Source organism: Barbatula barbatula (genome assembly GCF_947034865.1).
Source record: "Barbatula barbatula genome assembly, chromosome: 15".
Classification (NCBI taxonomy): Eukaryota; Metazoa; Chordata; class Actinopteri; order Cypriniformes; family Nemacheilidae; genus Barbatula; species Barbatula barbatula.
Genome location: NC_136778.1, coordinates 5,361,207 through 5,387,823, shown reverse-complemented (window position 1 = coordinate 5,387,823; position 26,617 = coordinate 5,361,207). Strand labels below are relative to the sequence as shown.

The following is a 26,617-nucleotide window of genomic DNA, read 5'->3' as shown; positions in this document are numbered from 1 at the left end:
AGTTAAAGTCACAACGGCTGTCATTGGTGATTTGCAGCAATATGTGACCAAACCCTGGAAGCTCTTTTTGTGTGGCTTATTACTAAATGCGTTGTGCCTTGTTGCTATGGCAATACAGAAAATGATTTCGCGCATGGCGTCAATGTCTAGACCACTCCAGTGTTTTTCAATTTTTCATATTCACTTAAATTTTTCACAATTCACATATTGACTTTTGTGTGTGTGTTTTATGGATATAGTGCGTAAAATGACAGTGCACAGTTCTTCTGCACAAAATTGCAAGTAGACTTTTATGAAAGATGAAACTTGCACTTAACAGCTGGACATAAAGTTGACGTACAGAACCAGAAACTTTCTACTCTTTTTATTTGTATTTTATTTTTTATTGCTGACTTTTTTCTGAAAATCCTAACAAAACACTTTGCTTCATTCACAGGCTACAACAGGTGTCCGCTTTACGCTGCCTTCCCCGGTGGGATGGGCCTGCATGACAGAGAGGGTGTGGCGCCGTAGCCCACTCTCTTTGAGGTCTCGCTCTTCTCATAAACCCAGTGGACCACAGCCATAGTGCTCCTCTCAATGAGCATCCCTCTGGAGCCCTAGATCAAGTAAGTCAGCCCGTTCAGGCTCTCTCTACACCCGGTTAAACTGCTCATAACACGGAAGCTTGAATTGAAATAATTTGACTACTTATTTTTCGTATTATCTAACAAAAGTAAACAGTTTTACAAGAAGTGCTTTCCAGGATGATAGCAGTAATGTTAATTTGTGCATATTTAAGAGTGTATTTTAGGCAACGGACTATTTAATTACTCGCAGTTATTGTTTGACAGTGGAGCTCAAGGATAGTTTCACTTTCGTTTTGGGAACTTTATAGTCTTGTGTTACCCGCAGCATTTCATATTATCCATCATCTCATTATTTTCACCTCGTTCCATCCATTTCAAAAAGTCTCTGTGCCTTTGCTTCACATTGCCGTGACATAATAAGGCAACAAGTAAACAAATGCTTGAAAGAAATGACACAAATTGAAGCGCCATACGTTTATCTAATGCACAGTACATGGATGTATATGTTTAAAGCACGTTTCAGTGTGGATAGGGCAAAGAGCATTTTAAAAACGAAAACTCTGTTTTCAAAGGAAAATGTATGTACAAGGTTTAAGCTATTAATTTTGTGGCGGCATGTGACGATGAAAGGTGCTTCATTAGATAAGAATTACTTGCCACCAACATGGAGCCTCTTTTTTCCAGGGAATGTAGTCTTTATATTTCCATTTGAACCTGTTGCTCTTGCCATCACTCTCTGACTCCTAGGCGTTACCGTTGATGTGTGCTGCTGTGCTTGTTTGTGAACACCCGCCCCACTCTGCCTCTGGTTGGCAAAAGATGGGAATTTATTCCACCTAAGCAAACCATCATCCGTTATGTGTCTCACACAAACACACCAGAGAAAAATACTTTGCAGGTCCTTTGGCTTGGAGAGAGCCTACTCCAATGAAATACCTTCAGTAAGCTCAGTTATAATAACAGTGCATTTTAGTGTCTGTAACGGGAACGGTGTTGTAATGGGGAAACAGTAATTCTTTTGATTACCCGTTTATTTATAACGCCTTTATTCCTATCACTGGTTACAGTAAAGGTGCTAGTAACCTCATTGCGGAGGTGAAAAACGGAACAGGGATGGTTTGACCATTAGTTTTAAGGAAGGAAGTGTTAACATATATATTACAGTGTTGAAGAGTAATTAACTAGAAGTTGCGATGCTACTAAATTAGCTACAATCTCTGTAGCTTCTCAGAAAACAGTGTAGCGTTTCCAGTGACAAGCTGTTTGTTCCTATTAATGTGAAAGTGATAAACACTCACTGTTCTACTGAATGTCAATAAAATCTAACCTCAGTAGTGTCATCCAACATTATGACAAAACTCATAAAACCGAATAATATTAATACTGAAATCGAGGTTATCGAATAAAAAATAATATTTGAACTATTTCTACATACATCTACAAATATTACTGTTGTATTGCTTAAAGTGAATATGAACTTGTTTTCTTTGCAGTATTTGAGATCTGAAAAAATACAAAGCACCGTTTCTGTTATTTTGACCTTTTGCTCCGTTTTTGATTTTCGTAAAAAACAGACGCAATATTCTGATTTGCAATTTGGGAGAAATAGTGTCAGTAGTTCACAGAATGGAGCAAACATTTTAATTTTACCTACATACACCTATAAATAGTAAATTCAGTAAAACTGAAAATAATTTTGAAATGGTTTCTTAGTTTTTTCTGCAGCTGGTTCATCTTTATAATGGACATTTTACTTGCATCTCTAAGTAATTTTTTAAGAATATGTAATGTTAAATAAAAATATGCTTAAAATATAGGAGTGTTTACATTTTTTAATCGAAATGTGTACTTTTTCTGCTTTTGCTTATACTGGATTTGTGGTATCTCAGCAGACCTTACTGTTGTCATGGTAATGGAAAGCCTGATATTGCGCTACATTTTCACACTTAAACTTGGAATGTTTGATTATTAGTTTGATTTTCTTTTTGTGTGTTTGTTACTTAGTCGCTTTTGTCTGTTCTGAAACTCTCATTCTCAATTGAAGATGATCTTGGATTATGTCATTTTAGTTTTACTTTCAGGACTGTTTTTGTCAAAAATTTTAAACGGAATTATTACAAGTTGTTTTTAAGTAATATTTAAGCTGTGTTTACGTGTTTTATAAGCAGATTTGCACTTAAATTTAGCGTCATTTGACAGCTGCTTTACAATAAAGAGAAAGTTGTTGTTGTTTCTAAAAATAGAGCCTGCTAGAAATTGTCCACTTATCTAGCACAGTAATAGTTTTCGAACGCCCTAAAAAACCGACGCCTCATTCAATAGCTGTTAATAGAGATATACAAAAAAATTACTGAATTCTACAAACAGGCAGATATTCTTAATTCAGTGGTGCCCATTGATCAGACATGCATAAATGCATCCTTTTCCTCCAATTTTGTGAATAACAGTACATTAGCACAGTACTGTACTGTAGGTAAACGCTGTCAAATTTTATTTCATGTCACAGTTATCGTTCAGGCCATCGCACGAACAGTAATTGAAAGCAAAACCCCACGTAAAATGTAATTTGCTCCATTATCTAATGTATGGAAAAATGCTCATGTTAATCACGGAGTTGCTTGGAAACCAGCAATCCTTACTATGAGGGCAATCACTGACTTGCATGAATTAGTCAAAGGCACTAATGGCTTCTCAATTCAGTTTGGAAGAAAGCCAGTTATTCCCTTTTTTTGATGGTTCAGTGAGCACGCCTATGTTTTATTTTAGGCGGGATTGTACGGGATCAGACACCTGCTTTTCTTCTTTATTCTGAAACATGGACGTCAGATCTCGTCTTAATGCTCCTGCATGCTTAAGCTCTTCCACCAATTTTCTCCGTAATTATGGGCTTTTCTTTGACATGTGTTTCGTGTTATGGAACCCGTGATCTTTTTTATGTCAACAGTACAGTGTCTGCCAATAACGTTTGTGTATTTATACACAGATAAGAGTCAAATTAACTGTGAACATGCAGAATGAAAAATTTTACTTTTTAAGAAGTATTTAAATGATGTTTCATTTACCTTATTTTTGTGTGGTAGCGTCAGTTCCTTTGTGAGACCAATATGCCGGGGTCGGCAAAGGTGAATGCAATTGTAAAGTTACACTGAATGGTGTGTTTTACCATTGACTGTTACTTATAGGTTATATAAGTTGTAGTGATTTGAGTTCCAGGCTTGTAACTGAAAGATTTTCGTCTTCATGAAACAAAAGGTGCCTTTTTTGGCCATTTCGTAAAATATTTTTTCCCCCTGTAAAATTACATGATTTTCCCCCAAATTTCTTAATTGTAAATTTGCCGTCTCTCTGTAATTTGACGTTTTTTGACCATATTTTTTAAATCTGTAAAAAAACAAACATTTAATTAAATTACAGTATTTTTGGATATTATGTGTGAAAAAACTGTAAAATTGTTTTTTTTACAGTGCATAATAGCTTATCTGTACTGTTTGAAGGTCTACTCTTGCCTTGCTATGTTACAGTTTTTTGTTTTGTTAAATTAAATGCCTGAAAAAAGGCCATAAACAATTAATACGTCAAGCAATATGTCCACCCCATGAAACCGGCTGTAGGTATCCAGTCTCGTCCATTACCGTGATACTAAGCCACGAGTTCTGTCCGATTAGTCATCAACACTGGTATAACACAGACACTCACATTTGCCATTGGCAGCGGATAGCAGAAAATGCATGTAGATTCAAGGGTGTGTACAAATTCGAAACCGCTCGGACCGGCCTAAATTGACCTTTCCTTGTTGTATCATCTGACACTCCACAGGTTTATCAAAAGGGGGCAGGTTTATGGGACGTTTGCAGAGCCTGAATAACAAGGAGGGCTTGCAGAAGAATGGTGAAAATACTCTTGGGTGTGGATGTTAGGGAGGGAGGTATCAGTTTGGTAACTTGAGTACTCGGTTGCTCTGCCACGGTATGAATATACAGTATTTAAATCAAGGGTGAGAAATATACATAATTGGTAACAAGATTCATCCCCATTCCTCGTATTTCACCATAGCTATAAACAACAATTTCTATTACATAACCCTATTGTAACCCAGATATCAATATATTATCATATCACAGGGTTTGTATGGTCAGATATGTTGTTTGGATTTTGTCATATTGCCGCAGTAAGAAAAATCACGATTCTTTGTAAATATTCAATTTACTGGCACGCCGTCAAAGAATGAGTCACGACTGCTACAGCATCACACTGACTTCACGTTTTCAGCAGGGCTGTATTTTCTATCCTGTGCTGGATTGCTATGGGGAGGCAGACGGCAACAGTGACTCCAAGGCTTCTCATGGAGCAAACCATTTACGGGTGGAGGGTGGCGATTGTGTGCAGTCAGGCGTGGGATTCATCTGTTTTAAAACTTGCACGCTCCTCCATCCATGCTGGCCTTTTGTGTGAGATCCTCTCCACTTTGTTGTCCTTCCACCCTCCCTTAGCTCATTTGATGAGAGCGATTTTGTCTTGTTTGCCTAGTTTGAGTGCTGATAAGAGTTTGTAAACAATACCCCTCTACCTTAGCTCGCGGTGGTCGGTCCCTCTCCCCCAGCGACATGCGTTGCTGCTCTGTCTGCGCGCGAGGTGATTAGCGTAGCTCTCGGCGAGAAGGAGCCCCGTATCCTGGGAAATGGCGGGACACGCGGCCGCAGCCCGTGCTGACAGAGGGGTTAGCACAACTGTCGTGGACCGTTCTTTCACTGGACAGGCTGAGTTGGCCAACTTCATAGGTGACAGCTGAGCTCTGCCTCGGGTGCGTGAGAAGGAATATCCCTCCCACCTATTTTCTCCCTTAAGCAGGTTGTTTACCTTTAGGTTGAGCGTGTCTGCTTGCACGTGTGTGTGTGCCGAGCATGTGAGGAGATCGTAGGCTTCTCAGTGCCTCCATAGCTTGTTTGTCTGCTTTTGGAAATGTGAGGAGAATGTTGCATGTTAATATGGAATGAGTTCACCAGGTTTAGCCAAAGTGACCGTTCTGTTATGATCTTTATATTAAGCATTTGTATGTTAGTAGAAAGAGACAGATACTGTATTTGTGGATCTCAGTGTGTTTATATCAAAAGTAGCTGAGAGATTTCTTGAAAGGCCTGATGATGATGGTTAGTGGATGACCACAAGGGCGCGTTCATGGGTTTAAGGGTTCATGCCCACTCAGGACTTCCCCTAATAAGGTCAGCAGCCAGCCCGCACAGGTACCGGTTTGGCGCCAGGGAAAAATATAACACTTGATATATAGAGCAAGACTCCGACAAGCACATACATGTTCCACCTGTTGAGGAAGATAGCAAGTTTAAAGAAAAGATGTTTTTCTTTATTTTACATTGATTATTAATATCTGAAGATAACTGAATACAATCCCTATTTTCATTTTAGTGATGTACTTGTACAGACCTCCAGGTGAAATTATTTTTGTGCTATGTACCCTATTTGTGAAATCGTGACTCTTCTTTTGATTATCAGTGCAGAGATGAAAGATTAATGTAAATGAAAAGAAATTATTTAGACATTAGTGTCACATGATGTCTCATTTGTTGGGTTTCTTGCCTCTTGGCAGTAAAAAAGGATGCAACGTGGCGTCTTTTTTTCCTGTGCTTTTAAATAGATTTAATTTTAGATTCATTAAAATACTTTTTCAGTAGATATTAGCTATGAGCGACAGCTTACACGTATACTCTAACCAAAAACTGATTGAAAGCTAAAACGAGACTAAACTGAGAAAAAAGGCAGTCAAGGAAACCGCTTGGTGGTTAAAGGGATAGTTCACCTTCAAATTAAAAATCTGTCAATATTTACACGCCCTCCTGTCATTTCAAACCTGTATGACTTTCTTCTGCAGCACACAAAAGAAGATATTTAGAAAAATGTTGGTAAAAGAAAAAATTTGATCCCTATTGGTTTTTTTGGTTACCAACATTTTTCAAAATATCTCCTTTTGTCTTTTACAGAAGAAAGAAAAACACACAGGTTTAAAATGACAACAGGATGAGTAAATGATGACAGAATTTTCGTTTTGAAAGTGAACTGTTCCTTTAAAGCACGTTATAAACACAGCACCTCAAATCTGATTGGACACGGCCAAATGTTTCTTATCTAGCAAGAAATTTGAGCTGCAGCGGGTAGCAGAAAATAAAAGAGACTTCTTCATCGAAAGTAAAATGTATATACTTTAGACTCTTTAATAGAAATCAGTCCTTTGAAAATGTAGGACACCTGCCTGCATGCAGCGGATATTTCTTTAATGGGGTATTCTGCGAATTATAATTTGACTAGACTTTCCATTAGTTCAGCAAACTAGAAACACTCATTTCATTAAGCTGGCTCATTTAAAAAGGCTCATTTTTTCAATGACATAAGACCGAAATAGCATTTCCGTATTGCATATTTACTACAAATAGTGCACCCTATAGAGAGAAGGCCATTGAGGTATTCATGGACACATTTCGAGTTGATGGTATACATAATATCTCCGACCTGTGATCGCTGGACTACACCGTTCATAAGAGCTTTGACTGAGGCTCTGAAAGTGTTGTGTATAAGTTTTGCCGTTGGTTTAGCCGATGTGGAGGGCTCATGGAACCCGAGCAGGGTGGCTGGTTATTGTCAAGTCTGAGTGCAGGGATCTTCATTACCTGTGGGTTCTTTTTTGACTGCGCATATTGAAGCAAGCTGTTGATAATTACAGTAAGGGTCACACACAAACTGGTGTCATTATGCCCCAGTGGAATTTTTCGAAAGATCCAGCCTTATTTTTTTTAACTATTTTGCACTTTCACATGCACGGTCATGTTTCACATTCTCAGAAGGATTGACGTGAAGGCTCAGGGGCCTCGAAGAAAGGGTAGCAAACTCAATGGTGCTTTAGTTAAACTTCTTTGAAGAATTTCAAAAACAATTTGGTAATAAGAGAATTTGAAAAGCTATTTTGAAGAAACCTCATTAACATAATCATTTTCCCGAGGGCTTGATGGTGACAGTGTTAATGTTAATGTTAATCCTTTAAGTATAGGTAAGTACAGTTTTCATTAGATGTTTTTAGCAGTGATTGACTTCCGTGAATGTGTCATCAGCAAAGCTGGTGGGAAAAGAAAATCTCGTCATGTTTTGCTGGCTAACTTAAAATAGCAGTATCATGGCTTTAAATGTAAGAACCAGCCTGATTTCTGTAGTTTTTCAATTTAAATAGGCTTGTTTGAGGTAATTTAGCTGAAAATGGAGCTGCCAGGGATTAGGGGCCACTGGAGGTTTTCAGCAGACCCACAATAGCAGTCTGTTCAGGGCCTGCAGATCAAAGCAGACTACGCCCCATGAACCAAGCGGTGGTCTGTGTGACGGCCTTCCCGAGTGGAGAAATAGAACATGAGATATGGCGAATGATCCTCTTCACCTGAAGGAATTAACAGGAAGTGTTTTGTGTATTCAGTCGCAGATGTTCTCTCAGTTGGGGCTGGTCTGAGATGTTCAGTTCTAGTGGTTCAATCATTGTGATGTTAAAGCAACCAATATATGGAGTGCTGAAACCAGACATTTGCAAGTTCGAATCTCCAGTTCATGATTCTTGACCTTTAACCTTTGTGTTTTTGAGCAAGGCCTTTCGTCCCAGTTTGCTTTCAGTGGCCATGAATATTCAAATGTTGCATATTTGAATTATTTTCAGCTGAGGATAGATGAACTGAAATTAAGCATTCGATTGAACATCACGATCTGGCATTAAATCTGAACAGAGTTAAATTTTTGTGCCATTTATGTGAGTTCAACAAGTTTATATTTCCACCCTGTATATTGCAGTGAAACCACTTTCATAGCTAGAATGAAGACTAGCTCTTTATCCTACATTGACAGGAACTATTTTTTTATTTTATGAAGGTTTTGCACATGGGTAAGTGAACGGTGTAATGTTTCTGAATAGTCACAGTGGTTTTGTTCACCGGTATGTGTGCATCAGTATCATGAAATTCTGTGTGTGTGCTTTAGGATTCCCATATTCAGAGCTTCATCGAGTCCTGTTTCTATGGTAACATACTCCAACTGAGAACACCTGATGCTCATAGGGAACATTGTGCGTTTGCTCAAGTAAACAGGACGTGAAAATTGACTAAATTCATGGCTTTAAAGCATTTACATATGCTATATATGAAGCGTTATGTTTTTACTATTTTGGAATGAGCTATTTCTATCTACATGCACCATATCTACTACAATTCCCTTGCATGGAATTCGCCATGTTGTTTCTACAGTAGCCTTAATGGACAAACTGCTCTGCAGAGAACATTTCGTAAACACGTTATCTCCTTTGGTAAAGAATGAAAACGTGACGGCATCTAAGCGCTGTGTCAGCCTCCGTAGTCGTCGGTTGCAGTTTGCAATCTCACTGCTAGATGGCTTAACTAAAGTTATAATAAGTGTCCATATTAAATGGTTCACTTTGGCAGTATTATTGATATCTTTTCAATTTATTCAATATTAAATATAATATATTAACAATATTAGCATATTAGCAATGTTTGCATTTTTGGTGTCTTTTGAAGACATTTTGTGGCAGTAAAGTTCTCGAGAAGCATCGAGAACAAGTGAAACCCTGTTTAAGACCTTGGTTGTGCGTGTTTGAAAAATATGAATTCCCAGTGTCACAAGTATAGCCTTTACTCGCACATTATTGTCACAGATGGGGATTTCAGATGTTGCCCCTCTAGGTGTACACTGCAGGATCAAGATCTGAGCTAATGGTGGACGTCATCACAAATCAAAGCAGGCTTTCAATTAGCAAACCCCTTTATGGCAGATTTACGCTCCCCCGCAAGAAGCCATTGATTATGTGTATGCTAGCGGGAATGAGCTGTCACCTCAGACCGTGCCTGATAGGCACCCATCTATCTGTTACACTCCATCACATGAAGATATGTTGCATGTCATGTCGTTTACAGTAAGATGTGGCCTGTTTTTAAACAATTTTTCTGGTTGTAGCGAATCCGTTCTTTTATCCTTAACCTCTCAATCAGAAGCGGCAGCTGAGTTTTTTTGTCGGATGATATTATCAAAGCAGGTTTATGCAACACGGTAATGTCTGTCGTTGGCCGGTTTCCATAAGATTTCTGACTCAGTTCTATTGTTTACACTTGGCTGAATTACTTAACTTTAATTGGTATACTCACAATGGATTAAATTTGGTTTAGTGAAATGGCTCATTTGACTCCAATGGCTGACTCGTGACTTTCCCTGTTTTGCAGGTGTGCGTATGGTCAAAATGAGTGCTGCAGGGGACAATGCCCTTGACCCCCACACCCAAGAGCCACGGAAGAGGAAGGTCTCTCCATGTGACACCTCCGGTCCAAGGTGACGTAATAATTCACGTTTCAAGTTACTGTCCAAGTGCTCAATTATTTTAGCCATGAATAGGATACATTTTCAATTATAACAGGTTTGTGTGTTTGAAGTGGTAAATATGTAACTTAGAAATATAAAGTTTTATTTTTAAACGGTGACAGAATATTTGTATATGCTTACGTATATGTATTGTAAAAGTGCCTACTAAAAGAAAACATCTCGATGAATATCAATTAGCATTGCATCAACTAGCATAGACATACGGCCCAAGCGATTGACACCTTAGCATTGACTTCAGGGCGAGCTGTTGTGCAGTTTTGCAGTCTCCGTGTAATAGAGCAGCCCAGCAAGGTATTTTCGAAGGTTTCTTTGTGGCTGTGTAAGGGTTGGCTGAAGCAGAACTGGTCTGTCTGGGTGAGTGAGTGATACTCTTCCATAGGGCCTTGGCGGGGCTGATGTAAACGCCTGTTTCTACAGCAACCCCACGCAGCGCAATGACCCGTGCACACAGTGCGCATGTGCACAGCCTCGGCAAATTGCTGACCTACTTTTCCTCTCTCTTCTCCCCACGCACACACGGTAACATGTACACTCACTCACTCACTCACCAGGGAGCGACACAATTTCAAATACATAAGCGCTTTTCTCAGTTCAAACACATGTGTGTGCGGCAGCGTTTGGTCACATATGTGCAGCACGCAAGCCTGCGGCACCCCCGCACTCTGTATATGTTAGCCAATAGCGCGGGGAATGCTCAAGGATAAACATTGCCTGATGAAACGCTCTTACTGGGCCGCTTTAGAATCTTTGCATTTTTCTCAAATCTTTTGAATTGCTTTCTTTCTCGTTTTTCCACGCTCCACGCCTTCGATTACGGCACTTTTTCACCTCGACGTCTCAAATCTTTTGTTTTCAACCCAATGATAAATGAGCCCTGATCTGAGGCCTTCACATTCCATTGATATCTTGCATTATTTTACCAGCCCCCCTGATCTCTCTTGTTTTTAGCCTTTCTCTTGTGCCGCGCCTTCTCTCAGCTTGATAACCCATGTGTAACATAAGAGAAATGCCCGCTAGTGTATACGGCAACGCAAGGACTGTGCCCGGCCCTTATTAGCTATACAATGATACATCTGTGTTTAAATGGCTGCTTACAGGCCACCCACATCGTGTCCTTGTGTGCACCTATAGACTGCTCGCACCCAGCATTCCTTCGTCTCCCTCTATCAGGTGGCGAAACGCGGAGGCTGCTGAAGATGGGGTTCTGTTTGTAACAGGGGCTGTTTGTGATCACCGCACGCTCTGAGCATCATGAATTATTCACACCTTGAATCCTTGCAGAATGCACACTCAGCCTCTGTGCCAAACTTTACCATCTCAAGGCTTTGTCTTGAAAACATCATAACATCAAGACTAGCTGCAACCTAGCTTTTTTTCTTCTTTTTATAGAATAAAGAGAGTTGATTGTTATATACATCCAACTAAATAAATGTTTTTTCATGTACGTAAGCACAGTGTTTAAAATGAATGCAAACAGATTATCCTTCACTGTACTTTGCAATAACCAGATACTTGTGTGGCAGTGTGGAAAAGCGACGGCGTGAGCTGGAATGCCGCTACATTGACGAACTGGCTGAGCTTCTGTCGGCCAACATGAGCGACATTGCCAGCCTGAACGTGAAGCCGGACAAATGCCGCATCTTAAAAAGCACCGTGGATCAGATCCAGCAAATCAAACGGCGTGAGCAAGGTAAACCCCCGTGATAAATGCACACTAGTTTTTTCTTTCATTTAATAACAACCAGGAAATCGACACCACATATGTGCTGGAGTTGAAGTGTCTGCAAGAGTTCGCTGTATTTAGCACATGGTTTGCTTGTTGATGTCCATGGTTTAGTTGGTCGGTTCGTTCACGTCTCTGAGGTCATTGGCTTACTCTTGTTTTCATTCAGGATAAATCAGGGTAACAAGAGTGAAAATGAAATGTGAAACACACATAAAAGGTTTCAGTGTGGTTGTAAATCACACTGGTGAGAACTGCATGGTCACTGGATGGTCTGTCGTCACTAGTTTTTAAGAGCTTCTAAATTGGTGGCGCAAGGCTTTTACTGAGATAATTTTGGGGGGCCCAAAGGATGTGATTATTTGCTCACCTCTTTGGTTGGTTTTAATAAGTAACTGGTCAGTGCTCTTGGGAAAAGCCATAAAATGATAAGAACACATTATGTTTAAGGCACGCTGTGACAAGGTGCTGTATAATTTATACAAATGTGGCAAGCAGATAATAAAGAAATAGGTTGATTCCTTTTGTCATAAAAAGAAAGTGGTGGTGTATAAAGAACATGGAAACACACAATGGTGCGTAACTGATGACGCAATGTTCTTTTTTGGATGAGCCGTTCATTTAAGCCAGTTATTTTGGATGTGTGGGCAGTCATGTGTTGTGAGCCTAGAGGCAATAAATGATAGTTTATTATTTAATATGATATTTAAAGGGCGATTTGCAGTTTGCAGCCCATTAAAGGATTTTGGCAATATATGATGATTGGTGTTTCAAAAAAGGGACCATTTCTGTGAAAAACAGGCTAAAATTACAAAACCTTATTATGAGATCATGAGCATCAAAGCTTGATGTCTAGTATTAATTTCTCTGTGATTTAACTTTACTCAGTAAGTATTTACAGAATAGTCTTTACATTATGTAGGATGATGTTATATAAAAAAAACATAAAATCACAAAAAATGACTTTAGTTGGGTTTTCACAGGCGGAGTCACAATGTAAAAATCACTACCGGTATGTCAATACCATACATAATGCATTCATAAAAAATGTGCATGTTTTATTTTTAGTTTCTAGTTTAACTGATTTCACATGAATATACATCCTCACTTTCTAAGCAATATAAAAATACTGTTTATGCCAAGTTCTTAAGATGCATTTCGTTGCACTGTACTTGTATGTGTGTAATGACAATAAATTGAATCCAATGCATACATAAACCTGTTGTTTTTAACCGATTTACCAAAACAGGTTTAGTTCTTTGATACAGGTTTAGTTGACTGAAGTTCTCTGGTCTATTTAATGGCAGTCTGCTGGATGGTTAAATATTTTCCAAGAACAAGCGGTGAGAAGTTGAGTAAAGTCCTTTTGAGCCAGGCTCCTTCCTTATCATTGATAGTTTTATTTGTTTGGAAGTTATTTATGGTTGACCTTAAAGCAACACCTATGTAGTATTAATTTAACTGGTGTAAGCAAACCTTGCTAATATTTACATTTGCTTTAGGGATGTACTTATTTCAACATAGAATCTCATATTGAATCAATGGAGATATAAAATCACAGTCCCATTAATTATTCGTTTTCCACCTTGCAATAAGCGAATTTGGGAAACTTGCAAATGAATTGAACAGGAAACAAAGCATGTCATCCAACTTCAGATCTCCTGTTATCGCACACTTGGAAGTCATTCAGAACATGTCCTGGGTCATTCGTCATTTTGGCACTGGTAAACATGTCAGCTCATGATTTACAGCCCTGAAAAATAGTTTTGTTGGCATGGTAAATTAATGAGCCCCTGGAAGAGTCAATATCACTTGAAACTTCGCAAAAACAAACCACAAGAGAAGGTTTATCCAAAGACCTAAAAATGTGTTTGTCTGTTACAGATAGCTGTGGGCTATGTGTATTAGGTGGGCAAGCACTGGCTAGCGCACACATTTAAAGCTGTCTCTGATATGTAATGTATACTCCATAATCCTTTAAAATGGCACTTGAAAGATAGTCGCTGGAACCTCTGCGCTATATCTGGCACAACTACATGCGCTGTGGGGGGAATAAGTGATTATTATTAGCAGGTTTGTCTCTGGGAAATAGGTTCAATTGTATTGAGGACAGGATGAAGCAATGCTGATGTTTTTACATACATTTAATGTTCAGTTAAAAAATGAATATACGATGAAATAAGCCAGATTTCTTTTCACAATTTTCTCTTTCACATTGTTGCCGGGTGACTTTGTCATTCCTGAGGTTTGTTTCTGTTGATCAAACACTAGACTTGAATTGCCACAATACATGCATTAAATACATTTTTAGATCATTTTTTACACAAATATATTTTTACAAAATGTACACGTGCAATTATGAAATGTTTTTTTATCATAACCTCTAATATGGTGCACTACAAGTGAATTTGTATACATGCGAATAGAATATTGTTTAAAAGCTGCTGTGGGTTAGTTTGACAAACAAATGTTTCTGTCATGTGTCAATATTTAGGGTCATCTCACTCTTTCGCTTGTTTTCGTTCTGAGGTTTGTCACCCAGGGCGCAGACCCTCGTGTTTTCGTTCCGAGCTCTAGGCCTGAGGGAAAGGGGGGCCGCAGGGGCGTGCGAGAGAGCAGCCAATGGCTGGGCCGCCCTGCCCCCTGACCTTGTGCAAGAGAGGGCCTCTCGTAGGCCTCAACTTCCCTTCTCTCCCTGCGCGAAAGAGAAAAGGAGCTCGCCACCCGTCCTCTAGTGTTGAGTCGAACGTGACAGATGTGCACCGGCATCAAATTTTTCAAATGTGTTTACCTGGACTGTGACCTGACGAGTCACTTATGACTCTACCAATGATTACAATCATCAGGAATATTTTAGATTAGATTGCAGATGTTAAAATACTTCCTTTTATCTTTGCATATTATGTAGGGACAATTTAGGTCAACGATACATGGATTTATGAGTTAATACAGTGCAAAGCATTGTTTGCTTCAAGGGATAGTTCACCTCAAAATGAAAATGCTGTCATCATTTCGTCATCGTCTTGTATGGCTTTCTTTCATCTGCAATACACAAAAGAAAATATTTTGAAGAATGTTGGTAACAGTAAACTGGCGGTCCCCATATACTTGCATTGGTTTTGTGTCCATACATTAGAAGTGAATGGGGACCAACGTGTTTTAAACCTCTTATTTTGTGTTTCGCAGAAGAAAGTAAGGCGTATTGTCAAAGTTGACCGCTATCTATGTGTCTGTTAGTTGATTGAATGAGGACACAAGAGGAAATGTCGCCTTCACTTTAATGAAGGATACATCAAAGACATTTTTCACATTTCAGCCGTGCTCTCATAAAGCAGTGCACTTCATTAACATTCCAGTCCCTCCGCAAATGCACTTGAAAACATTTAATCCGATTCAGTTTGAAACCTAAGATATGAATTTAGAGCACCTTTGATGACAAAGGTCAGGAAAACCGACAGCCATTAGCTGTTTGGTCAGAATGCCTCCGTGAAATAGTTTGGTGTATTAAGCTTGAGGACTTTGTATAATTGATAAAGATTTGTTCACTTTAATGATTATACAAGGGATTTAGGGATGCACCATAAACGAAATGGTCATTTTAATGTTAAAAAATCATAAATAATTTCCTCTGGTTAAACTTCTTCAGTTGCACGCTGCTTACAGTTAAAATCCAGTATAGTACTGTCTTTCTGTCGTGATCATTCACTTACCGCTATCAGCAAAACATTGTTGATGTAGGTACAGTATGTAGATACAGTATTTACTTTTTATGAATGTGTAGCCTACCTTATAGGAACAAAAGCATGTTGTTTGAATCACACTGCCATCTGAATGCTTTCTGTCTTGAGACCTGTTCGACTTGTGGCTATTGAGAACAATTTTCTGGGTTGCTCTGGAAGAACATCTATAATTTGTTTAATAAATAAAAAATATATCGGAAAAGTTTGAAGGTTTAAGAATGGTTAACAGTGTAAATTAGGCTTGGTACGTGATTTTCAGGGGGGGGAAGAGAACTAATGGTTACCTTGTTTTTTGCAGTGAATGTTTTGTTTCAGTTGTAGTGAATTTATATTCATATTTAGATACTGTGTATCGGCCGACATATCGGTTATCGGCTTTCAATGTTAAAGAATGATCCGTTATTGTTATCTGCCCAAATTTACATATCTGTGCATCCCTTATATATAAAAGAGGACAGAATGAATACAGACTCTTTATTACTTAAATTTTATAAAGAATCTGAGTGGTGCAAAGCCTAAAGATAGGGAGTTGTAGGTCAGTCTGTTGCTATGAGGGATGTGGTTGCTAAGGTTTTTCAGATAGTTGCTATGTGGTGACTTGCTTTTCCGAAAGAGCCCCCAAGTCTCTGAAGGTGAGACCAGAGATTTAATTTGCTCTTTTCATTACAACCATGAAAAATATGTTATCGTCTCATGTATTTTCCCAGGAGGAGAAGAGGAGTGGGAGAGTGTTGTGGCAAATCTGTGTGTGTAGGCCAGCTGTCTGGGGATGAGTGTGTGTCACACGCCAAACGCATAAAGCACTTATATCGCTCCGATTGAAGCCCTTATGTTATCGTATCCGGTATCGCCTCCTGCATCAATGCCAGGGTAACGCTGCTGTCATGGCAACTGGCTTTGTTTAAGGTGGGAGTGGTGTCAGAACAGTCGTCTCAACAGTGTTATTGCTTGTCAGGGAGACAGTCTAAGAGACATAAGGGCTGTCCATTAGAGCTCACCATTGAGTTTTAAATGAGGATTGTGGGTGGGAAAATGTGATCTCTGATGACCCCCTAGAACCCGTTGACCTAGTCTCATGAAAAAGTAATGGAGTACGGGATATTGTACAGCTTAAATGTGCCGTGTGTAATTTTTTGGAGGATTTATTGACAGAAATGCAAATATAATATACATAACTATGTCTTTAGAGGTGTATGAAGGCCTTACATAATGAAGCGTTATGTTTTTATTACCTTAGAATGAGCTATTTCTATCTACATACACCCTTGAATGGAATTCACCATGTTGTTTCTACAGTAGCCCCAAACGGACAAACTGCTCTACTGAGCGCGTTTCATAAATACATTATCTCTTGCGGCAAAGAAGCGAAAACGTGACGACATCTTAGTCCTGTGTCAGCCAACGTAGTGCTTCGAAAGAGAGGGGGAGGGGTGATGTGAGCCGGAGGTTGCATTTCGCAACCTCACCATAAGATGCACTTGAACTTTAAGGGGAGTTTTCATCCCAGAGAAAAAAGTCGTTCCAAACCTGTATGACTTTCTAATGCAGAGCACAAAAGAAGATATTTTGGACCGCATTGACTTCCATTGTATGGACATAAAACCACAAAGACATTAATCAAAATATATTATATGCACCACAGAAGATCTTCCCCAATCTGTTTACCCTTAAGGTCAACTACAGTTCAACAGTTTGAACAAATCTAGATGAGCAGTGTGCATTCAAAGGTAACCCTTTTGCTGTCTTGAGCAATGAGGTTTGCCTCCACCACAGTAACGCAAGGACAAATGAAGCATGACAGGACAGCCCGCCTGGAATGCATTCGCTAAGCATTCACGTCTGTGTTTGTCCACTAGCATAGAATGTGTTTCTGGTAACTCTCCGTAACGTCCAGCATCTCCTGTCCCCTCCCATTACACTGACCTCATTTTAAACTCGCGCCACAAAGTTAAGAATGCAACGGAACGGATTTATGGCATCCTGCAAATGTTTCTCCACTACGCTGCTATTATGTATGTAAATACGGTGCATGCATAGTGCTCAAGCTCTGATAAAAAATTTGCCTTTGCTTCAAGAAGTCTTCACTTAGAATCCAACCCAAAACAAACAGAGTCGTCCGCTCTTCTTTCCAGCGGTCGGACTGAGCAGTTGTTCTCATGCGGCCCTTCAGAAGCTTTGATCTCAAGAGGAGAAGGAAGGTTAAGTAGTTTGCCTGCAGAATAATCATTGATACGTTATGTTAGGTCTTTGAGTCGAACTGCCAACAGGAGTGACCGAATGGCGACTTGTGCTTCTTGAGAGCACTCGGTGCACTTATTGCGCTTGGCTTCCATCCAAAAGTACCACTTTACTCGCATTAGTCTTGGAGAGGCCTGCGCTGCGTAGCTTTCATCCACCCAGTCCAGGAGAGGAAGAAGGACAATAGCGAGATGAGGTGTTTGTTTCATATGGCTACAAACAAGTACACATAATCCAGGCTCAGATTCATGGTCTGTGTATTATGGTGTTGATACTGATCGAATCACAATATTGTTAAGAAAACCACTCATCTTTTTATACAGCATGAGCACACAATACATCATCGCATTATCCCTGCATAACCGTTGATTCAATATACGTTTTTGTGGTGTACCTTATGCATTTACATGCCGATGCGTATGACTCATATGTTTAATTTACCGCGTGCGGTTCATGACCGGCATCATTGGGACTTGGGACCGCACCATCTGTCAGTAGGGCCCTATGAAATCCGTTTTATTTTTTCCCAAATTCCTTGAAATATTTTCCCAAATTCCGTTTTTTCCGCTTTAATTCAGTTTTAAATGTTTAAAACGCTGCAATCTCGAATGTCAGTCGTTTCATCAACCACAACCCACATTTTCAGACTACACAGTCTCAGATGGTCTCTTCGACATGATCTTCTCAACTTTGAATAAATGTTTATAAATATGGCGTAATCCGCGCCTTACTAACGTAACGTCATCACACATCGGCTATACGGCGCCTCATACAAACAGGGAATATGTATCTCTGTCATTTTATTTGTCAGTTAATGAAACCATGGCAAAGAACAGGTATTTAATGGGTTTTGAAAATGATTTAATCCAAATTTGCCAAATTCTGTGACAATCCGTGTTATACAGTAAATTTCATTTTATGTCTGTATTCCGCGATTCCGTCCGTGTTTTCTGCATCGCGGAAATCATTGGGCCCTATATCAGTTTGAATCCTTCTGCAAATCCAGTTTATATCCACCGTTTATATAACATTCTTCACCGAAATGCAGTGGTAAAAAAACGGCTGAATTTCGCGAACACAGTGCTAACTCTCTCTTGCTGTAGCTGGTTGATATGTGGACACGCTCCTCCTCCCGCTCTCTGTGGTTGACTCGTAGACATGCTCTTTAATCTCGCTGGTTGATGCGTGGGCGTGCTTTTCCGAAAGAATGTCCAATAAGGGACAAAGAAAGTTGTTAAGTAAGGGAATTTCATGTTTGAAAAAAGCTTTCCGAAACCTGTACGAACGCTGGGGGAAGTGTATCGAGCACAGAAAAACTATGTCATAAGTCCAACAGCATGTTAAACATTGAAATGAAGTCAGAATGCATGAAACTGTGGCACCACCCCTTTAACTTAATATTTTGAATACCTTTAAATGCTTGATAACAAGCTTTTTATATTTTTTTACCACATTCCGTTATGTGATTTTCAGTAAATAAATGTAGTGCCTGTATGGTGTAAATGTAGTACAGTAACACCTTCGTTTATGTTTACGTTTTTCTAATGATATTTAGGTCAATATATTTCTTTCAGTTAACAGAAATGTTGTCATAGTTCAAGTGATCTGTAAAATTCTTGATATTAAATATAGGTGACCAGTTAACTTACGGTCTGTGTTCGGTTGTAACATAACAATTTATTTTATATTTAAGTTATATACATTTTTTATTTAAATTTGATTGTATATTAATAGTATTAAATTGAATTAAAACTACTCAACAGTCATAGAGTCTTTTTAGAGATCCGCCGGAAGTTTTGTTTGTTTATAGCTACATCCATCTATAAACTATTGTATTTCGCTTGTAGCGATTTCTGAAATGTGGATATTCTGACAGTCCATTGGGATTTCAAAGTGATGTCTTTAATGTGTTCACAGAGAAAGCAGCTCTAATGTCTCCAGATGATGAGGTGCAGAAGAGTGACATATCGTCGAGCAGTCAGGGCATGGTGGAGAAGGAGGCCCTCGGGCCCCTCCTTTTGGAGGTGTGTTTTTTCTTTAGAAAAACACTGAATTGATGTGGTATGACTTCATAGTGTTTCTGTAGAACTGTATTTGTATTCTGAGCATATCTGAGACTGATCCACTTCCAGTAAACAGGAACTGCGGCCCTCAGGCGCTTTTACTCAAATCATCCCCTCTTTGCTGTATGCTTCATGTATTATCATCTTTTGGCTTCTGTCTTGTACTCCACGCTGCTGTTTCCTGTCTGTTCCTCAAGGCCCTGGATGGCTTCTTTTTCGTGGTGAACCGCGAGGGTCGCGTTGTGTTTGTGTCTGAGAACGTCACCAGTTATCTAGGCTACACCCAGGAAGAGCTGATGACCTCCAGTGTCTATAGCATCCTTCACGTGGGAGATCACAACGAGTTTGTGCGTAACCTGCTGCCCAAGAGCCTTGGTGAGTCTTTCCTTGAGGAAGGTCACTGGGAAAGCAGACAGATAAAAGCTGTTCCACATTTCCTAAGTGACTGGTTTGAAATGCTCTGTTGCACACCCGGTGGTCTTACCTTGTGTATGTACGTGTGTGTTTTTAGTAAACGGCGTGCCGTGGCCTCAGGAGCAAGGTCGGAGGAACAGCCACACGTTTAACTGCAGGTTGCTGAAAAGGCCTCCGGATGAGGTGGACACAGAGAACCAGGAGGCCCGACAGCAATACGAGCTCATGCAGTGCTTCACGGTTTCACAGCTCAAAACAGTACAGGAGGAGGGCGAGGGTGAGACCACACACACTCACTTTATAGCCACATAAATATTTAACTTTGTTTAAATGTTAAATGAACAAAATATACATGCTGATTGGATGTTAAGAGTTATTAAGGCATGTTAGTAGGTACACTCTAAACCGAATGATAAATGTGTAGTATATGGGAACTTGTCCAAAACCACATTATGGTGTCTGTTGTCCACAGACCTACAGAGCTGCTTGATATGTATAGCATGTCGAATGCCCCGTCCACCTCAGATCCCTGTTAGTCCAGAGACCTTCATCACAAAGCAGGACCCTACAGGTAGATTTTCATGATGTACACACACACACACACACACGTTCCAGTCTCAGCTGTTAAGACCTGTTGCTCTGGACAGACGTTTTAAAGAGCCGAGCAGATTTAATGCCTACGAAACACCTTGTGTTTTGTTTCAATCTAGCTTTATCGCCCTTTAAAATTTCCATAAACTTTTAGCTAATGAAATATTTCCCGCAATAGAGTTTTCTGTTAATGCTTGTTTAGTTGTAAATCTGAACTTTGTTCAGTTTTTTCTTAACTAACTACACCTACTAAATCAGAAACCAAAATGTCATCAAGCTGAATAAATAATCTTTCCATTTATGTATGGTTTGTTACGATAGGACAATATTTGGTCGAGAGACAATTGAAAAATCTGGAATCTGAGGGTGCAAAGAAATCAAAATTTTGAGAAATCGCTTTTAAAATTGTCCAAATGAAGTCCTTTGCAGTGCATATTACTAATGAAGAGAAATAAATTAATGCTCTCTATTGGCTTTCAGCTGTAATGACGTTGTGAAGAGGAGATGAACCCGAAAGCAGAAATTCTAAGCTTTACATAGATACCAAACTTGAGTGTGTAATTCCCAAAGAGCGGGCATCAGGGAGTGAAGTTTGTAGCCGTGTTACCGGCCATTTTTGCTGCATCCACTCACAAAAAAGTTTTATATATTTACGTAAGAACATTTACAAAATATTTATAATGGAGCATGATTTTTGGCATAAAATATCTTCATAGAATGTATTACACATTATTACAAAACCTATTCCAACATTTGCTGAAACTGATGACAGAATTTACATGTTTCACCAAGTTTTTTTATGAAGGTTTCACTGAATACCAACTAGTACTGAGAGATTATGCAGCTTTGGTGTAGCACCGATCACGCAGGGTGTCGGCTCTTATCAGCCAAGAACAGAAGAACAGCTGGAGCACAATAACAAACATGCCGAATGAAATGAAACCTTTTCTATTCTTGTACAAGGAAATGTTGAACTATTGTTGTCAGATCTGGACTTTGAAAAGCTTCCTCTTCTTGTAAGTGCTGTTGATAAAAACCTAATGGTGTTTCCCCTTGGGGTGTGTAGGGAAAATCATCTCTATTGAGACAAGTGCTCTGAGGGCCACAGGGCGACCAGGCTGGGAGGACCTGGTGAGGAAGTGCATCTACGGATTCTTCCAGCCTCAGGGCAACGAACCCTCCCATGCCAAGAAGCTGCTTCATGAGGGTGAGCACCTTGCCTTCTTAGTTGCTATCATTCCTATGTTTTAGTTTATTTTGATTATTATTGTGAAGATATTTCATATAAACATTTTTGTCCCGACAGTGATGACTCACGGCATGGCCGTCAGCCCTCTGTACCATTTCACACTCAGTGATGGGACGCCCCTCAGTGCGCAGACGCGCTGCAAATTCTGCTGCCCCTCAAACCCAGATGTACAGCCCTTCATCATGGGCATTCACACTATAGACAGGTACCTCAACAGACTGGAATCATCTGAGACTATGAATTTGAACTATGAAAGCTCAGAATTTTTCAGATTTTTTTTATAAGCCAGGCATTCATTCCCTACGGTTGAACAAAACTAGATTTGTTTAAAATATATCCATCAAACTGAAATCAGCAGACAGCATTGATTCTCAGAGATTTGGTTTCTGATAGTTTATGTTTTTTTAGGGAACACAACACTTCTAGCTCTCAGGAAAACACTACTCCCAGCCTTCCATCTCCTGCTGCCCCTCCCTCCCGTTCACCTGCCCTGCAATCCTCCAGTGACCTCAGCCTCCATCTCAACAACAGCAACGGCACCTGTGCCACTCGTGGACCCCCAACGCCCACTCCGCCGGGTTACCTGACACCCAGCCGTGTCGGGCCCTCTCAGCAGGTCAGCAGCCCGTCTCCACTAGGCAGCCCTCTCACTGCCACCCCTACCTCATTCATGTCACCTCGACCTCCACGGGGAAGTCCGGGCCTGGCCAGCAGCCCCCACGTACCCGGCCACCCTTTTTCACCCACAGCACCCGGCGTCCACTCACCTGCTGGTAGTCTGACCAGGCAGCAGTCCGACTTTTCCAGTTTCTCTCTGCCCTCTCCTCTCCCCTCTAGACAGACTTCAACCCCCAGTAGCTCTCCAGCACGTCAGCCCCCTGCCAAACCACCAGAAGCTGACGAGCCTAAGAGTGCTGCGGTGGGCAACCCCAAACCTAACCAGCTCTTGGACGCCAACCTCAGCACAGACGAACATGACTCCCAGCCCCGTCCTGCGGCTCAGTGCCCGGCCTCTCACAGCAGCCTGACTGAGCGACACAAGATCCTGCATCGCCTGCTCCAAGACAGCAGCCCCGCAGATGTGGCCAAGGAGACAGAGATCAAGAAGGAACCTCCCACAAGTCCCAACTCAGCCTTGGCTGCGAGGGTGGGAGCCGGGAAAGAGCCGCAGGACCACCAGCTGCTTCGTTTCTTGTTGAATACAGATGAAAATGATCTGGAGGACCTGCCACCTCCATCTGCGCTCAGCCTTCAGACGGTCAAGGTGAAGTCGGAGAAGAAACAGAGCAGAGATAACGTGCCCTGTGCAGCTGGCTCAACCAACGCAGCGACTCCCACAACATGCTCACCAAAATCCAGCGACAGGCAAAGCCAGGTATTTACCTCTGCCCTTATTAATTCACTGTTTGTACTGTATTTTTTGGGGGCTATTTTTAGGAACTCCTTTTCACACCCATCACATGTGTTCGCTCTATTCCTTTGTTCTTAAACTGTCAAACCCCTGTGCTGATTTGAGACAATCATGCTTGAACTTTGTCTTGCATGCTCCGCTGTGCCTTTTGATGTCATTGACCTTTGCTCTCATTTCCACTCCACCACTTTGTGTGTTTACACGAGTAGCAGTTTCCCAGTACCGATTTGGATACTTTGAACCAGCTGTTACCCTCTCTGAGAAGCTCGGCAGGAGGTAAATCCACGGAGGAGGCAGCACTTATCCAGCTTGACGAAGACAAACTTTCCATCGGACTGAGCATGAAGAGAGAGTCGGTGGCAACATCCAACCAAGGTGAGCTCCATCGTACTGCAAGAACAAATTTTTTTATAAACCACTGAACAGTAAAATCAATCATTTCTAATTCTCAATAGCAACTTTTCCAGATGGCCTCAATCTCACAAGTCAGACATCTTTTGAGTTCTGTGACCCCTCCACACCAAACCAGCCACAGAGTCAGGTCCATGTTACAGATCTTGGGCAGACAGACCCATTTCAGCCATCCAAGGAGAGCAGCAGTCCCTTTCCAACCAGCCTCAACTCTTTCAGTACCAACACAGGTGAATGCATGTCAGCCTTTGAAAACATAAACGAGAGAGCAAACAGGAGTTAACATGTGTCAATTTGTCTGTAGATTTAGGATTGGCCAAGCTGGAGCTTCCTGATTCTCAGCAGTTCCAACCCTTGTCCCTGGTTGACCCCATGGCCTTCGATAGCAGCATGGGCAACCAGACGCAAGGCCCTCTGTCATCTCCTCAAGAGTGGGTGTTTGTGAATGTTGTTTGTCAATTGTCATTGTTAAAGGTTAATTAAATGCAAATCCTTTTTGTCTACTCTGAGTAGACAGTGTGTTCCATGTCCGCTGGAGGAAATGCTGTGTCCTCCCACCACCCCTGAGGGCCGTAATGATGAGAAGGCACTGCTGGAGCAGCTGGTCTCTTTCTTGAGCCGCACCGATGAGAGCGAGCTGGCCGAGTTGGATCGAGCGCTGGGCATCGACAAGCTTGTTCAAGTAAGTGTTACATGCACAGATCAAATGCAATTCGAGCCTTGAAGTTGAGCATAACACATGCAACACAAGTGGGGTGTCATAGAGAGCCAACTAGAAAACCAAAGGCTGACTGCTTCACTCCCTCATCTATAGAGCGGATGCCTCGAACCAGTCACCCAGGCCTTTACTCTGCCTCAGCTCGCAAACCCTGTACCCGTGGATCCCAAGCTCCCCAGCTACCCCTCCCAGTTCCCCTCCTCACCCTCCCAGTTTCCTGCCGAGATGGGCACGACACAAGGAGTCATGAGCTTCGGGGCCCCACGAATGCCGTTCCCAGGCAACGTGGGCATGACAGCACGGCCCGGCATGAACCGAACTCCTGGTGCGCCCAACCAGCTGCGACTGCCTCCCAACCAGCTGAGACTGCAGCTCCAGCAACGTTTGCAAGGTCCACAGCAGGTAGATAGCATTCACTTCACTGCATAATAATAAATGTGATCTCACAACCTCTAAATCCTCCTCTGGGATTTTGTCGCTTTGTGTAACCGATCAGGCGAACGCTTTTAATTCGCTCTTTGTAATAACATGCTGTGGAACTAACCTAGTTTTTTGTCAGCGGACGAGGGTTTAGTTGTGTTGTTAAGAGGTGATCTATTGCCTGTATCTCTTTTTTCCATCAGCTCCAGAACAGACTTGCCACCATGGGCCAGTTCCCACAGGGGGGGCACATTGCCATGGGGATGCGTCAGGGCATGCAGCAGCAGCAGCCTCAGATGCCCTCTCAGGTTAGTGTTGCATTCACAGAGACTGATCATAAATGCATTTATTAGAGTGTCTTTGACTTGTTTGATTTACTTAATTTTGTAAAATAGATCATTATTAAATAAAATATTAAATTTTAATAAAAAAAAATTATAAAAATATCATCAATAGATATATATAATAAGATAAAACTATTGTTGATTACACAAAAAACATTAACAAATGTCTTAAGACTTTAGATACCATTTTATAATTTGTATCAACTGTTACTCATATCTCCGTCAGCCTCCACTTAATGCTCAGATGATGGCCCAGCGGCAGCGAGAGCTCTACAGCTTTCAGCACCGCCAGCGGCAGCTTTTGCAGCAGAAAGTCATGCTGATGAGGCAGGGCATGAATGCTGGACTTCTAGGAGCGCAGCGGGTTCCCAAAGGTCCCTCGCAGCAGCAGACTCAACCGCAGCAGCAGTTCAGCTATCCTCCAGGCTACAACGCAGTGCCTGGAAACACCCCTACCTCCCCGAGCCACTTTAACCCCTTAGGGGGTCCTCTGGACTCCAAGCTGTCCACCAGAGGAGGCATGGGAAACCAAGGCATTATGGGAGGCATTCAAGGGCAGTTCGGAAGCCCTGTGAACACTCCTGTTCAGCAGGGGCTTTTCCAGCAGTTCAGGGGTCCTGGTATGTCTCACATGATTATCTGGCCACTTACAAAATCATAACAACTTTGCTTGCTCGATCTTAACTCGTAATCTTTTCTCTCGCAGGCATGATCCAGCAAGGAGATCCATCCTATGCTCCTGAGCTCAGTCCAACCAGCCCCCTACTTTCACCCCAGAACTCCACATCCCAGAGTCCTGTGCTGCAGTCAGCGCAGCCTCCACCCGGTTATCAGTCACCCGATATGAAGAACTGGCAACAAGGGACAATGGGCAACAACAGGTAGTTGATATTCAAAAGGGTTTGATGTTATATTAAGTGTAACGAAGCACAAATGAGTTGGAGGAAATTCGGTTATGTCACCAAATATGATTCTTGCTTTTGTTTGTGTGTGCATTCATTTGCATTTAAACCAGTTTGTTTCAATCTCCAGTTGTGAATGTGTCAAACATCCTTTGATCTGTCCATTTTGTGTGTCAGTATATATAACCAGGCAGGTCAGCCTACCTCTCAAAGCTTTGGGCAGCAAGGCGTGTATAACAACATGAGTATCACCGTGTCAATGGCTGGAGGATCAGGAGCGGTGAGCTCTCTACCACCTATTGGACCGTCTGTCAGCATGGGCAACAACAACCTTGGCAACGTCACTGCAATGTGTAATGATCAGGTAATATGGTCTCTGTATTATTTATTGAGAT

At 41.1% G+C, this 26,617-nt stretch overlaps 1 protein-coding gene across 2 annotated transcripts in view; it reads left to right on the top strand.

Moving 5' to 3' along the window:
* The first annotated feature begins 468 nt into the window (after positions 1–468).
* Positions 469–26,617, top strand: part of ncoa1 (nuclear receptor coactivator 1) — a 29,935-nt gene continuing 3,786 nt past the window's right edge. Inside the window, exons 1-19 of one of the 2 annotated variants that reach the window (XM_079475268.1) lie at positions 469–608; positions 9,842–9,947; positions 11,522–11,688; positions 19,617–19,723; positions 19,960–20,137; positions 20,274–20,453; positions 20,649–20,747; positions 21,834–21,974; positions 22,074–22,221; positions 22,425–23,391; positions 23,637–23,802; positions 23,883–24,068; positions 24,143–24,269; positions 24,352–24,520; positions 24,653–24,958; positions 25,180–25,284; positions 25,547–25,940; positions 26,027–26,201; positions 26,400–26,586. In XM_079475268.1, the coding sequence (XP_079331394.1) occupies positions 9,850–9,947; positions 11,522–11,688; positions 19,617–19,723; positions 19,960–20,137; positions 20,274–20,453; positions 20,649–20,747; positions 21,834–21,974; positions 22,074–22,221; positions 22,425–23,391; positions 23,637–23,802; positions 23,883–24,068; positions 24,143–24,269; positions 24,352–24,520; positions 24,653–24,958; positions 25,180–25,284; positions 25,547–25,940; positions 26,027–26,201; positions 26,400–26,586 (3,900 nt within the window). In that variant the 5' untranslated portion in view covers positions 469–608; positions 9,842–9,849. Of the gene's footprint in view, positions 609–9,841; positions 9,948–11,506; positions 11,689–19,616; positions 19,724–19,959; positions 20,138–20,273; positions 20,454–20,648; positions 20,748–21,833; positions 21,975–22,073; positions 22,222–22,424; positions 23,392–23,636; positions 23,803–23,882; positions 24,069–24,142; positions 24,270–24,351; positions 24,521–24,652; positions 24,959–25,179; positions 25,285–25,546; positions 25,941–26,026; positions 26,202–26,399; positions 26,587–26,617 lie in introns of both variants that reach the window. The other variant, XM_079475267.1, reaches the window with a different exon arrangement.